This window comes from Oryzias latipes, chromosome 14, assembly GCF_053564925.1.
Source record: "Oryzias latipes strain Hd-rR chromosome 14, Olatipes_Hd-rR_3.1".
Taxonomy (NCBI): domain Eukaryota; kingdom Metazoa; phylum Chordata; class Actinopteri; order Beloniformes; family Adrianichthyidae; genus Oryzias; species Oryzias latipes.
Genome location: NC_136250.1, coordinates 12,948,947 through 12,964,394, shown reverse-complemented (window position 1 = coordinate 12,964,394; position 15,448 = coordinate 12,948,947). Strand labels below are relative to the sequence as shown.

The 15,448-nt window shown below is 41.3% G+C and overlaps 1 protein-coding gene across 4 annotated transcripts in view; it reads right to left on the bottom strand.

The window, feature by feature from the left end:
• cadm2a (cell adhesion molecule 2a) overlaps positions 1-15,448 on the bottom strand; it is a 303,643-nt gene that overhangs the window by 13,189 nt on the left and 275,006 nt on the right. For 3 of the 4 annotated variants that reach the window (XM_023962767.2, XM_023962768.2, XM_078931082.1), the window contains 4 exons: positions 13,538-13,699; positions 11,991-12,081; positions 11,729-11,907; positions 7,185-7,292 (listed from right to left, as the gene is read on the bottom strand). In XM_023962767.2, the coding sequence (XP_023818535.1) occupies positions 7,185-7,292; positions 11,729-11,907; positions 11,991-12,081; positions 13,538-13,699 (540 nt within the window). The remainder of the gene's footprint in view (positions 1-7,184; positions 7,293-11,728; positions 11,908-11,990; positions 12,082-13,537; positions 13,700-15,448) is intronic. The other variant, XM_023962769.2, reaches the window with a different exon arrangement.

Here is a 15,448-nt window from a genome sequence, read left to right as displayed (position 1 = left end):
AAAACAACACTAATTTGCATCAATCACCTACAGAAATGCTGTTTCGGAGAGACAAAAATTAAACTTCTCTTTCTGGAGATTCCCACTTCTCTTCACTGAGCTGCTTTTAGAGTTCACACGAGGCCTGAGAGACACGCCGGCCCACCGAGAGGCGCCTAAAAAAGACAATTACGAGCGAGCACACGCCGCCCTGAGTGGGTACGTTTGTGTTTGTCTTTGCGCGTTACAGCTTGCTGGGTCAAAGTGGATTAATTAGATTCCAAAAACAAATTACCTCAGCTAATCATTCAGTATTAGCCCACATGTGGACACTATCCTGAATATTCAATCCTCTTCTTCTTTTTTTTAAATTTTAAATTCCCTCTCAGAATAAAGAAATGGCGGTCAGCGGGGAATCATTTGCACGGCTAGATGATTCATCATGTGCATTCATTAGGTCACAAATATCTATCAAAGCTGCTGAAAAAATCTATAAGTTCTCCAAAAAGAGCAAAGGAGACAGAAAGATAGCAGCTCTCCTCCCATATCATTTCATTTTAGAGCATGATGTCATCATTGTAACCCAAATAAAAAGAGCAATTTGGAGTCTTTTTTAGATGAAAAAGTTGCATTCTGCACGTAAGGACAGCTAGAAGCGTCCTTTGCCTCCGGGATTTAATGAAAAGAATTGCTGCTCCGCGTAATTCATATCCTCAGGATGTAATGATTTCTGCTTCTGCTCAACGCTTTGTTCCAAATTGTTGCCATAACTCTTCACCCAAAGCCAGTTAATGTGGCGGCTCATCAATAAAAAAGGCCGAACAATAAGTGGAGGGACCTTTGCGTTCCGTTCGCTCCTCCTCTGCGCCTCGGCTTTCACAGAGCGGGGGGAAAAAAAAGAAGGAACAAATGCGGTCAGTGCTGTTCAATATTTAACAATTTCGCCGTTAAACGCAGCGACTAACCGAGGAAATATGTCCTTTGCTCATCACACCGGCTAACCCCTGTCTTCGCTTTTAAAACAAAAATCGATGGCAATGAAATCAAGGAATTACCAAATCCCTCCCAGGGAGGAAAACTGTTCCTTTCCCTGATTGAGTTTTGAAAAAAGGTCAGAGCTCGTCCTCAGTGAGGTTGAAGGTAAATGTCGAGTTAAGATCGCTTTCTGAGACCAAACACTCCTTTCAGTGAAAAGGAGGATTTGCCTTCTGGATTTAAAAAAAGAGTTTCAAACAAAACGCTCTTTATTATTTTGTCTGCTTGTCATTTGTAATTCTGACAGAAAAAAAGTCTTTTGTTATAAAGACAATTAAAAGTTTTGATGGAAAAGTCTTATAAACATTGAAATAAACCAGCTTTAACTAAGATTGTCTTTTTAAATTTGCTCTAAATATTTTCTGTAAAAACCATCCATCCATCCATCCATCCATCCATTTTCTTAACACACTTAAGCCCATTGGGGGTCACAGGGTTGCTGGAGCCTATCCCAGCTACTGTTTGGCAAAGGCGGGGCACACAATCACCCCCCCCCCCCCCCCCACACACACACACACACACTCACACTTACTGGGACACTACAGAATTAGCTGATTAACCCAGGGGGTGGGCTGTAGTTTGCCCTGTGGCTGTTCCTGTAGTTTTTTTGTCTTAAATATTAAAAAAAAACAAAAACACAATACCCATAAAGTATATGATGGTGGATCAGCTACCATGGTAACCTCTTAGTCCAGCATTAAATGTGAATGAGAACTGAGAAAAATGGGCAACATCTATCCAGCTTTGTGGAAACTTTGATTCTCTTTGCTTCTGCACCTTTTATCTCCTCTTGAGGAACAACTACTGGGCCTCAGAAAAAGCAAACTTTCACTCCACCAAAAGATGAATAGGTCCCATTTCTTTTTTTCCTGGTTCCCCTCTATAGGCGCGGACAGCGGGCATGAATAATTGTGGGCTCCACCGCAGCGGGCCCTTCTCCCGCAGTGGTAACAGGCGTCAAGGGCTGCACTTGGCCACACAAAAGCAGATTATGAGAGGTGAACGGCTGATACTTCAACCGCCAAAGAAACTCTTGTGCACGCTTCAACCTTTTTTCAGCCCAACAAGGTCAACAATTATTTCCAAGCCAAGAAAAAAAAAAGACATTTGGCAAATTCCAGAGAACTCAGTGGTGGAGGATGAAAGAATGCATAAGTGTGGAAAGAAGACCAGTGATACTTAGTGAAAGAGTTATTATAGCCATTAAGGCAGGCTGGGCTATTGGAACAGTGTGACTGTTGCTACCTGCCAGTACCTCATTAATAAAGTGAATCACCATCTGCAGTTGTGCATCAGTCCAGGTCATATCAACTGAAAAAGAAAAATACTTGGCGTATCTGCACAATAACTGGAGTTCGTAGGTCAAAAACAGGAAGAATTGGGGTCATGCTGGGCATGTGACGTGACTGCTTCCATATTCCAAAATGCCACCACGGGGCTACCTAAATGCAAGTTTCTCAGCCAAATCGGCAGGTGGCCGTGAGTTGGCATTTGTAATCGGGAGGCGGCAGTCGCGTTTTTAAACGCTGCGGGACGCTCGCTTGGGTTTTAAGCAAAAAGTAACATTTTACAGCAACCAGATGACTTTTTGACAAAGGGGAGTGGCTGCCCGGGCACATTTGGAGGTTTCATGGTGCCAGTCCAGAGACAGAGAGGCAGCAGTCCAATAATTGACTGATAGAAGGCTGGGTTTCATGGGAGGCATGTTGCCTAAAAATTATAATGTGTGCCACTTTTTATATACCACTATCGACCAGGGGCAAACAATATAGACGGCCGCCATCCGGAGACATTTACACATCGTCCATTCAGAGCTGCTGCTGGCTGGCTGGCGTTCCGGCTGCCACCGCTCTGTGGACGCCTGAATTCGTACCAACATAATCCCCACCTGACTGAGATTTTCTAAAAAAACAGGCGGCGACAGATTCTAGCATACCTCCCCATTGGGCGGTGACAGTTGTATTTGTGACCGTAGCAAAAATGCACATTGTTGAACGCAAGCTTGAGACGAGACAGGAGGGGCTTCCTCTGTTTTTTCTTTTACTACTGTTAACTAGCGCACGTCCACCACCTACGGGCTGAAGAGGCTTGGTGCAAAATGTAGATGGGGTACAGATTTCGTGAATCTTGCTCCAGAGTTTTTCCTTCACAGCTCTAATCCCATAATTCACATGTGTCAAACTCAAGGCCCGGGGTCAAATGTGGCCCGCCATGTCATTTTATATGGCCCACGAGAGCATAAAAGTTTTTAATTTCTTGAATTTTTCTTTTTCTTTTGTTAATTACATATTATTTATGTGTAGCTCCTGTTGTAATTATTCAATGTTTGCAGGTCTTATGTGTAGGCAGGCAAATTGTTGTCATCAAAGCATCAGTTGGATGGAAGGCTGCGTGTAGCCTTTTTTTGTAAAATAAAACACGTGTAATATATATTCTTTCTAGTTCAGTTTTATGTTATTTTTTTTATTCACTTAGACAGTTTGATCGCGGGTTTTAAAATTTAAAATTTAAAAGGATTTATGCTAGAGTAACAAGCAAACACATGTTTTCTATGCAACTGTCAATTTAAAAAGTTATGATAAATAAATAAATGAGTTATTTAACATTAGGGAGTAGTAACATTTATTTTTCATTACATTTAATTAAATGTATAAGTTGTATCTGGCCCTTTGAAGACAACCACTATGCTGATGTGGCCCTCAGTGAAAATGAGTTTGACACCCCTGCCATATTTGAGTTGAGATGAGACTTGGCTTTGCAGAATTCCGTCCGGACACCAACAACAAACGGTGAGTGCTTCCAAAAGATAAACTGGACGACATCCAAACTTCAGTAGCACATCTGAGTTAGTGATTGGTAAAAGCTCGACTTGGTGTAACTTGCAATGTGTGTTCAATGGCTGCATGCTTCCTTTGTAGACCCGATTAACGGTCGTAAAAACTTGCCTAGCTACCCATGGACGCAGTAGCCTGAAACACACATTTTTACGCGTTCCAATAGACTTTTTATTGAAAGTCTAGGAAACGCTAGTTTCCCAAGGCGCTGTATAACTGATGTTATGGCATGCAGCAACAAATATTTTCATTGAATGGATCATAATTTTATCGTCCATTAATATTAGCACCGTGTCAGTAAAAGGAAAAATGCCATGATTTTGATTGTGTCTTTTATTTGGTGAAATATATTGCGATGAAAGGAGCTAAAGGCCTTTGGCACAAAATGATTATTTGAAAAAAAATCAGATTTTTTCTCATCAGTAGCATCCACATTGAGACGCATCTGAGCGCTTAAATCTGACGGAAAGTAGGATTTGTTGGTGCTGAAGCGCTGCTTCCTGGAGGAACGGCTCTCCTTCATCCGGCTAATGTTGTCATGTCTGATGGATGATGTTGTGGGTCTACAATAAAATAACTCTTCTCTAAGTTATCTAAGTAGTTTTCTTCACGACTCCAGATAAATTAAATATTAGTTTATTGTAAAAAATAAAAAAAAAGCTGCTATAAAGGCGAGACTGGATTTCATAAATGACAAAATCCCCAAAATCCAAAACAAAAGCTCTTGATTTAAACCATTTGTTGTCATGCAGCTGTGCCAAAATCACATTTGGAAACTGATTTAGGGAATCTCTCCGTGCCCCCGTTCTCTTTTTCAAACTACCCTCTGCTGGGACAGCCGAGTTCCTTTTTCGCACAGAAGCCGCAGCCTTAATTTCCTGTCTGCAGGCTGAAGACTTTAATATTAAAACAAAAACATCCTTTGGGTTTTGGGGCTTCACACTTGTTTGCTTTCATGTGCATCTTGGTGTGGAAATGCTTTAAGCAGACACAGGAACAGGTATTGGTGAGACTGCAAAGCAGGAATTTGACCTTTGGGGTGTGCCAAAAGGTTCAATTCTATCCGTGTCCTTGGAAAAACAGTTGGGGAGAAGCCGGAAAATGCAACATCCAGTGGTTTTTGGATGCCTGTAATCTAAAGGCTGATTTCCACAGCGATGTCACGACACAAAAAATAGAACGTTTATGAATCAATTGGAATGTTTGCATCACCTCTGAAGACCGGCCATCAGCAACACAACGCAACGCAGTGCACCACAATGCATTGCAAGCTTTTCACGCTAGTTCCATTTCCCGTCCTGGAGGTGGCTGCTTGGGGGAGCGAGTTGGTCCTCTATCGATATGGGGCCCTTGAGGTTTGATGGGTTGGGGTCTCCACTTAGGCAATCGGTGGTTGCCACGGCTGGTCAGCTTCCTCGGTCCCATCGAGGCCTGACCAGAGTTCTCCCAGGGGCGGTGCTTGGGCTTGCTCCCAGGGGCAGCGCTTTCTTCGGTCCTCTCTCCTTGTGTGGGGTGGGGTGTGTAGGGTCTGGGGGGTCGGCGCTTCAGGCGATGGGGCCCCTGGGCTGGGGAGGCCTGGGCCCAATGCTGGGTGGTGGTGGGCCGCCTGTCTGGGGCTTGGGGTGCCCCCCTGAGCGTGGTGGGGAGGCTGCTCTACGGGTCGGGCTGGGGCTTGCACTCTCTGCCCCCTTCGCCCCTCTGCTCTCTGGCGTTTGGGGTCGCTGTGGCTGTCCCGCCGGCCCTGCCCGGGGTGGCGGATGAAGATGCCCGGCAGGCGGTCTATATCTATCTGCTGTACTGTGCGGGTGTTGGGGGGCCCTGGCTGCCCCTGCTGCTGCGGTGGGGCCTTGGTTGGGGGACGGCTGGGTTCTCTCCCTCTTTTTACATTCCACCATCCACCCCAGAAGCACAGGTGCTATCTCACCTTTGCACAAAGAGTTTGCGTGACTGAATGAAATGTTTCACATGTGTTAGTCTGAATGCATAAGTACGCGTGTGTGAATCTTAGTGGTAGTAGACTTGTTTGTGAGTGAACACTTTTGGAGCCAACAGGTGTGTTTGAAACGTTTGAGTGTGTGTGTGTGGAAAGCCCCCCCCCCCCTCCTTTTAGATTTTTTATGCATCTTAACCTGTGAGTTGTGATTATAAAGCTCCAGCAACTTGTTGCTGTCTGCCGTTTCATGATCTTACCCTCGCTTCTATAATCACCCCTCTAACCCCCCCTATCTGTTCCTCCTTTTCTTTTACCGTCCGGTCCAACAAAATAATATTTACAAATACATTATTTACAAATAACCCCTGTTGTAAAAGTAAAATATGTCCAATACAGAAGGCTTTCAGCTCTCATCTGTTTGCTTCGCTGTTGGACAGAAAAAGATAGGAAAAAAATAAATAAAATTAAGAAAACAGTTGGCACTTCTGTGAATTAAAAAAGGACATTAACCATCCATCACTACCAAATCCCTGAAACCGAGTCCCTGATTGGTTAAAGTTGAACTGCTTTAACTTTCATATAATGACCATGTATTTTGAATGTAGAGCAAACTTGTGTAGCGACCCATGAACCCAAGAGTTTTTGAATGCAGAAGCCCGAAACACGCATATACACGCGTTTACATAGACTTTTCATTGGAAGTGGCCACATTTCCAAGCCAAGTTTGAACATAGCATCAGACTTTCTGGTCTCCTCCCTGTTGGACTAGCCAAACAAATTCACAGTAAAGTTTCCGGTGGAGAAGTTGAGCGGACGCCCACAGCAACATGGAATAGGCGAAACTAACAACCACTGCAGCCAGCTCCCACTCCTGGTAATGACTTTGGATCTCCATTTACCCTGACATGCAAGTTTTTGGATTGTTGATGAAACCTGGCAGATCAAGAAAAAAAACCATATTCTCCCGGGGAGAGCGTGTGAGGTCCAATGAAGGAAAGCTTCAGCTCAAAGATGAACCAGCAAAGTAAAACCACTCAGTTTAGTATTTTTTAGATCTTCATTTTTGAAGTCTTCTTTTTTTAACTGTGATGTACAGCTTTTATTTTCACCTAGGTCACTTCAACTTCCCGTTTTATTGAAAAACCAAAGAAAAAGAAATGAAAACTTCTTTAAAAAGTTGTCAAAGTAGCATGAAAACTATGAATAATGTTCTGTAAAATAAATGCTAATGCTTTTGATGATAAACATGCACAGATAGATACTAAGTACAAAGAAAAATTGAACTCAGTACTTGAGGAGGGATTTATAGGGGCTAAGAAATAAGGAGACACAAAAGAAAAAGATAGTGAAGGCGGAGTAGCATGCTGAGGGGGCTCGCGGCTCTACATTGATGGTTACTGTACCTCTGCTGTCTGTGGGGTCTGAGGCGTGGGTGCTTAACTGTGCAGTAGAATCTGGAGGGATAGGATGTAGGAGGGGAGTGGTGGATGGAGGCAAGGTGGTGGGGACGTCTGGTGGAGGGCACAGACAAACATAAATATAACAAATGAAGAAAATAATTGACACAGAAGGGTGAAAACTGAACCAAAAATAACAAATCGATTTAAATTCAATTAAAGTAAAGTAAGCAGCAGAAAGAAATTCTGCCTTTTTTGCCAGCATTGAAAATTCAAAAACTTTATTGACAGTTCAGTTTCTTTGACAACATTGAAGCTCCGTCTCCAGCTCGTTTCATCACAAGTAAATGATACATATATTTTAATTGATGAAATTTCTTCTTAAATCTAAATACACAAAGATTAGAATAATATAATCTTTGTTTTAAAAAAAATTGGCCTACACATTTTTTTTGGTTTTAACTATCTTTAAAGGTAGCCAAATGGTGGCAGACATAAACAATTAGAAAAAATTAGGGAGGTCATTCATTGCACTTAGAAAAATAAAATAAAATAAATTGTTGCCACTAGAAATAATGTTTGCTCTTACTTTGTTTCATACTAATTTAAAAATTACATAAAATAACGGAACTTTTTTTTTTTTTGGTAACTATCCAACGCTTGCTTACAAGTCTAGCTAACTAACATTAAACGTCACACTGATTACTAAGGTATATATATATATATATATATATATATATATATATATATATATATATATATATATATATATATATATATATATATATATATATATATACACACACATGATCAATCAGACTGCCAAATCTACATTAACCTTCAATCACGAGTAGATCTTTGTTGACATTTAATAAAACTGGACTTATTTTTCAACAAAGATTTATATTTTCAAAGTTTAAACTGGAAAGAAAAGTAATGGAATGTTAATGTTTGTCTAATAATACGTGTAAAAAGTGTATAATCCTGCTTCACAGCTGTCATCTATCACATGCTTATTTTTAGAACATAACTCCTGCAATAAACGAGGGTTCATTGGACTTGAAATAACCTTTTACCCTAATTTAATATATTTAACAATTAAAGAAATGTAAATCAGTACAACATATTTTTAGTTCTGTGACACTGAGAAATAAGTGGGGACGTCTGAACACATTTTCTTTTTTTTTTTAAAGATAAGTTAAGGCTAAATTTTTGGACAAAAGAAGATGAGATTACCTTCATCTATTTCATATATATCTAAATTTACTGAACATTCAACTCAGCCAGATGTATGTAGACGTGGTTAAACTATTCTTCCTGTTCGCAAGTAAAATTGTTGAGTTTGAGAAAAATTCAGACTTAATCGCTGAAGTCTTTTACGGCAGGGAAGTGTTTTCATTGTTAAACGTTAGAGGGAAAGAATGAAAAACAAGGACTGAAACAATGTGTGACCAACTTAATGAGGTTACATTACAGCATTGGCTTTAATGTTTGTGTCATTCTGCATTTTATGGCGAGCTAAAGGCTTTTAATTGGCTTTGGTAGTATTTCTCAGCCAACCGTCCTCTGTGTCTTCATGACATTTCAGCGTGACTCATAAGGGAGCAAACTGCATGTCTGTAGGAAATGAGGGCGAGAGAAAACGTCTCCCCGTTCGAGCGGAACCATTAAAAAGGTATTTTTTAAGAATTATGGAGGCAGTTGTAAAAGGCTAAAAGGTGTGCTAATCACTAATGAAGGGGAGAAACAGACTCAGTGCCATTTCAGGCGAACACGGCGTGAATCTGAATAGGACTCTTTGACCCTCCTACACCCAAGAGCCTTTTTTTTTTCCAGGCAGAATTTGCCAATTTAATATCCCGCCATCATTTTGTGCAGTGGTTAATTCCGCTGTTAGCTTTAGCTGGCATTTAAAATATTTGTAAGGAATATAATGGAATGTGTGAAAGGTACACTAATTAAAACAGCTCTACAATTACTAGTTAGTTAGTTAAAAGGAAATGATTTAATCAGTGAAATGGAGGAAATGGTGTATAAAGAGGGTGAATAAGTGCAAAATCATGGGATCATTTGTTCTGACAGTAGCTAGGACATCCCACTCTGTTTCTTTTCTTCATTTCTTTGCTTACCTGCGCGTGAACTCTGCCTGTAAAAGCTACATGTCACGATGAAGGGTATAGACAGCATTTATATTTCAGGATGAAAGATGTAAATATTATATGAAGTGTATAATATTTATATTATATGAAGTATATAATATTTACTGTCAGCTTAGATCAGAAAGATTTTCACTCAAATGTTTACTTTTTTAGAGAAAATCTGTACAGTATTTGCACTGAACTGTAAACATTATGAGTCAGAAAACATGTGATTTAGTAGTCACCAAAAACAATGTTAAGTTTTCTTTCTACTTAGATCACAACTGCCACTTTAATTTGAAACTAAAGACTACAAGCTATAGATCAAGTCACCTGTTATATCAATTCTATGTATTTAGAGGCTATTACGCTATATTTCCATGACAATTGTCATTTACATTTCATTAACAACTTCTCGAATAATCTTTTGTCGTTTAAAGACCCTCTCCGATCATCTTTTGATCTATTCTCGGTGGTCTTTTAATTCTCATTATGCCCTTTTTAGCCAAAATCGCAAAAATATTCTTTTCTAGGACATAATTTCAGTAGAGCGGCAATAGTTCATTAGAAATATGCCTCTAAGTTGTGGGTAAGACTGTTAGCGCGGAGCTACCTTGCCCCCCCCCTTCCTCTCCATGTTATTAAGAGCTCTCTGTTTACTAGCTCTTTTGCTAGCTTACAGCCCCTCACACCTAACATTGCTATTGCAATAAAAATAGCAAGCAATATTGGATCTATCCTATCCTGACTATTTCATGTCACAAATATAGTCTACTTTAATGGTACTTTGTCATCTGCTGCTGATTCACAATAATTTCAACAAAGAAATTCTCCAAAATGGAATTTTAAAACTAATTTTACTTATATATGTCCTCCATTTTAAAAGAAAATGCTACAATAACATGTTAAAATAACCAACTACACAATTTTCATCGGAGTGGGTCTTTAATGACGTGACAAAAACAATTAGATTTGTGTTATTTACGTTTGTGTGTGTATGAAATACATTGGTAATAACTTAAATTACACACAATGGGGAACATTCAAAGATGTGCCGCCATACCATAAAGAATTGTTTAATCATTTCAAATGAAAAAATGTTCAGTTTGCTTGGCTATTTTCCCTTTAGTGTATCAGAACTGCTGCAGTTTATTTGATTTCTGGTGAAAATTGTATTTTTACTGCATTTTCCCAACAAGTATCTTTCTGCAGCCTTCATTACTGTTTGTTAGCGAGAACATGCAAGATTTATGTGTTTTCCAAGTTTGAGCACAGTACCTGAAGGCAGCTTAAACCTGCTTTTCATAAGGGTTTGTTTTTCAGCTAAAAGAACAGCTGAATCTCTCCTCAAGGTGAACACATAAATATGATTGTATTGATCGAATCAATTAGGTTTTATTTTGAAGTGCCCATCTGAGCCAAGAGTCTACAGTTGGTAAAGCAGGAGGCCATTAAAGGTTTAAGCCCTCCTCTTTTAGGAAAGCATTATTACTTGAGAGGAGGAACGGAAGGGAGAAGGAGCGATCTGTTTTCCCTGACAGTGAGTTCCTTTATACTTCACCTCCTTTGGCGTTACTAGGAAAATTACTTCTCCTGATATTCCTAACAGAGCAGCAGTACATTTTTGCCTCTCTCATATGTTTCCCTCTTTATGCTATGTATGTGGGTTCTGGGGCGCAGGTTTATTTAAGGATAAGCGTTGGTGGCAGCTGTGTCACCTAAGGGCAGTATCTTTCCTGGGAGAGATGATTGCTCTTATCAGTCTTTGGCTGATGCAATATGCAGATTTGGAGGCGTTGGTTTTTGCTGTAGTGTGATGACGATGATACATTTCTGGGATCTCATGCTACGTTCACATGAAAAGTCTATGTAAACACACGTATATGCACGTTTTGGGTTTTTGCATTCAAAACTCTTGTGTTAAAGCGTCTGTTTGAGGCTGTACGTACAAAATGCTCGACTAAAGTTCAACCAGTTGAACTTTGAGCAATCAGGGACTTGGCTTTGGTAGTGATGTTTGGCTAGTGTCCTTTTTCAAAACACGGAGGTACCAAGCATTTGAAAATTGATCATGAAAGAGAAATTAATATTTGCGTTTTCTAGGACATCCTTTCTGTAGAGCGGCAATAGTTCATTATATGCCGCCCTACAGAATTCTAAGTCTTTCATATCTCGTAATAGAGCTGTAAAACCGATGAGGCGAAATTTTTTCAACTGTGACTACAAACGCTGGTATCAAGTAGTGAGTAGTGTGAACACCAACGTTCAGTCTGTTCTCGAATGCGCCACACGTGCCCAGTGTGTACGTAGCACAAGTTTTTTTTTTAAATCAGCCTTTTGATCCCTTTGAACGCGCTGCAAAGGTAAAAAAAATGATATGAATCCTCCAAACAGCCACTCCTCTGAACTCACCGTAGACATAGAGCACGTACTCAGCGCTGCTCCTGCCCAGGTGGTTGCTGGCTTCACAGCGGTAGGTGCCATTGTCCGTCTTGTTGAGCGAAGTGAAGGTGAGCTCTCTTCCGTCAACGATCATCCTGTCCAGGTCTGGAAGTTCAACTCCGTCTTTCGTCCACATCACTGGATCTGGCCTGGAGTTGAACAGTTCATGAGCGATAACCAAACCATGGTAAACTGAGGATGGAGTCGTCAGTTTAGACTTCAGTTGACTTACGATGGGTTTCCTTTGGATACACACTCCAACTTTAAATACTGGCCCTCTTGAGGGACTTCAAGGGAGTGAATGATCTCCACACGAGGGGCATCTGAGGGGGTTGAGAGTCCAGGTAAGAGAACGATGGACAAATTTGTATTTTTTGCTCACACTAAATATCCATGAGGCTCCAATGAACCCTTTCATTATCAGAGGTGTCACTGGCAGCAACAAATAGCACACGCTATTTCAAACTACTGTGGCCCTCGACCGTTTACACAATTAACATAATTCCAACTAAATTACCTTACTACCGTAAAGCGTTGCATATCGGCACAGAGCTGTTTCTCCACATTAGAATCAGTTGCTTTTTCGTTGATTGCGTTAACACTTCACTACATTAAAGTGCTGCACATCGGCACAAAGCTGCTTTTCTCCACTTCAGAATCCGGTGGAATGACGTTAATTGCTGTTGAAGGGTAACACATCAACACTGGAGCTAATGTTCTGGCGTTAAAGGGTTAACCCCTTAAAACATGAAATGTCGCTGGTGACACGTAACACACGCTCTTCGAACTTCCAGGACTATTCAACCATTCACCCAATTAACGCAATTCTTTACAACTGTGGCTTTTTGCGTATCAACGCTAAGCCACTTTTCAGTCAGTTCACGTTGATTGCGTAAAATATTAACTACTCTAAAGTGTTGCTCATCAGCCTTTCAATCTTCAGTAACTCTTCAAGCCTTCATTCCATTTACGTAATTTTTACAACAATTAAGTGTTGCATATCGGCGCAAAGCCACTTTTTTTCACGTCAGAATCAGTCGGTTTACGTTGATTGTGTAAACACTTTACTACTGTTAAGTGTTGCTCATCAGCGCTTTATTCATTCATTCATTCATTCATTTTCTTAACCGTTTTATCCCTTTCGGGGTCACGGGGTTGCCGGAGCCTATCCCGGCCACTTGGGCGTAGGCAAGGGGTACCCTGGACTGGTCGCCAGTCTGTCGCAGGGTGGAATATCCTCAATCACACATCCATTCACTCTCACACCCACACCTATGGACAATTTAGAGTTGCCAATCAACCTATGTAGCATGTTTTTGGATGGTGGGAGGAAGCCGGAGATCCCGGAGAAAACCCACGCATGCACGGGGAGAACATGCAAACTCCACACAGAAAGGTCCCCCATTGATGTTGTGTTTTTCATGTCCCCCAGCCGGGGCCCCCTTGAACCGGGGGCCTTCTTGCTGTGAGGCAAGAGCTCTAACCACTGCGCCACCGTGCAGCCCATCAGCGCTTTAAACTAATTCCAAGGGATTCTGAAGCTGAGAAAAGCGTAGATATGCAACATCTAAATTGTACTTTACTACCGTAACACGCTGCATATCGCCACAGCTACGGAATCCGTTGGACTTCCATTAGTTACGTAAATGGTCGAAGAGTTATAATAATTCAAGGATCGTCAACCCTGGAGCTTAAGCTCAGGTGTTAAAAGTGTTACAGCCTCTGTCTACTTTCTTCCGTGTCTCTTCACAGATGTTGTGTTTGGGTGTGTAAACTCACACTGGACCTCCAGTACTTCGGTGGCCTGCTGCGGTGCCAGCGCTAACGCCACGTGGTCCACTCTGCAGGTGTACGCCACGCCGTCGTCGTTCCTGTCCACATGGAGCTGCAGGGAACTCTGCACTTTGAACGTCTTCCCTTCTGCGTTCACCTCTTTAGCACCTTTGGACGAGAGTTTCAGATGATTACAGCACATTATCGGCAGGGACGCCACTAAAATACTCCAGAGTAATGTTTATGTGTTACTCCAAATGGGTCTGAGAAACTCAGTTACATAATGGAACAGACATTTTTAGGTCAAAAATCCCTTTTAACAAACAAATGTTCTCCAAAAGAGAAGCTTTGGAAGCTATTTCTGCGTTATGTATTATAAATGACCATCATCCTCCAGACTACACACTCATGGAAGCATTTCCATGTCGTTTATTCCCGGGTTTCTCCAACAAGCAGCTTTGAACATCTTCCGTCTCTGAGTCGGATCTTCAGCCGACATAAATGAGCCAGACTGGTGTTCAGAAATGCAGCACTACAAAAAAGACGGTCCCTAATCGGATGACGGCTTCAGTGCAGCTCTGGAGATAACGCGCTAAATTCAAACGTGTTCCTTATGGAAATGTGTGTCCTCTTCTGTTGACTCAACGGTTTCCATCATGTCTTCCAACACTGTCTGTCCACTTCTACCCCCTGACGCTAAGAACCCACCCCCAAGAGTTTTATGACTGACAGTTTTGCAGAGTGAGCAACATCCAACCAATGGGACAAAGAGGAGCAAATATTTTGCAGGGTGAAAGGAAGTGCTAAACGGATTTTCAAACATTTTTTGTTTTTTTGCTGCCTCACCCTGCTTTTGACGGCTCATAGGCACAGAAGAGTAAAAGCCTTCAAATCTTTGTCCCCTTTTTCACTTCACTTTAACTCCTCAACAGCTATGGCTAGCATAAATGTCTGAGTTGGTCATTTTATTTGGGTGCAGTTCCAGTGTGGGAACTTTTTTGTTTGTTTTTTTAACTTGTCCAGTGCAGAAGTTGAGCAAACAGATAAGAGCTGAAGGTCTCTTGTGGTGAATCAGTTTTACTGTTACGTTCACATCACGCGTTCAAGCGGCCACTTTGTTACGGTTTCTTTTTCTTTGCCCTTGTGGTTTGTTTCCTTTTTGTTCTGGCATGAATGAATGAATGTTTTGAGTTACTTCCTGTTTTTATTTTGTAGCATTTCCTGTTTTGTTGTTGTCTCTAGTTATACCTTTCCCCATCAGTCCTGAGTGTTTCCACCTGTGTCTTGTTCCCTTGTATGTATTTAAGTCTTGGCTTTCCCTTCCTCCTGTGCTGGTCCATATCCTCCTCTTCCCCAGTTTTGCGTGATAAGTGTTTCGAGTTTCGAGTTGTGGTTTGCCTGCTTTAGCAGTGGTTTTTGGTTTCCTTAGTTTAAGTTATTAAATTCCTTCTCCACCTGGAACTTCTGCCTCCTCTCCTCTCTGCGCCTGGGTACTCCCTCATCCGCTCCCCGTAACACACTTCCTATTAAAAGTCTATGAAACGCCTGTAAATGAGAGTTTCATGCTAACGCTCACGTGTAGCTACGCTCATTTTTAAGACAGTTTTTTTGGCTCTACATAAAACGTGCAGCCATAAAACGCCCGTTGCGAGTTAAACTAGACTGAACTTTGACCAATCAGGGACTCAGATTTGGTAGTGTTGTATAAAGTGTGACGGGCAAGAAGTCCAGATTGGACGGGCCAAAAGCAGGTTCTTGAACACGCCTGATGTGTTCATAGCCGTTTTCCAGTAGAGTACTTCCCAAATGATACAGGCCGATCCTTCCTCCCCAATCAGAAGGGAGAACCACTGTAGATAATGTTCCACTTTACCAGTTAAGTCCTTAAGTTTTCCCACAGTATCAAATTGTTGGTCA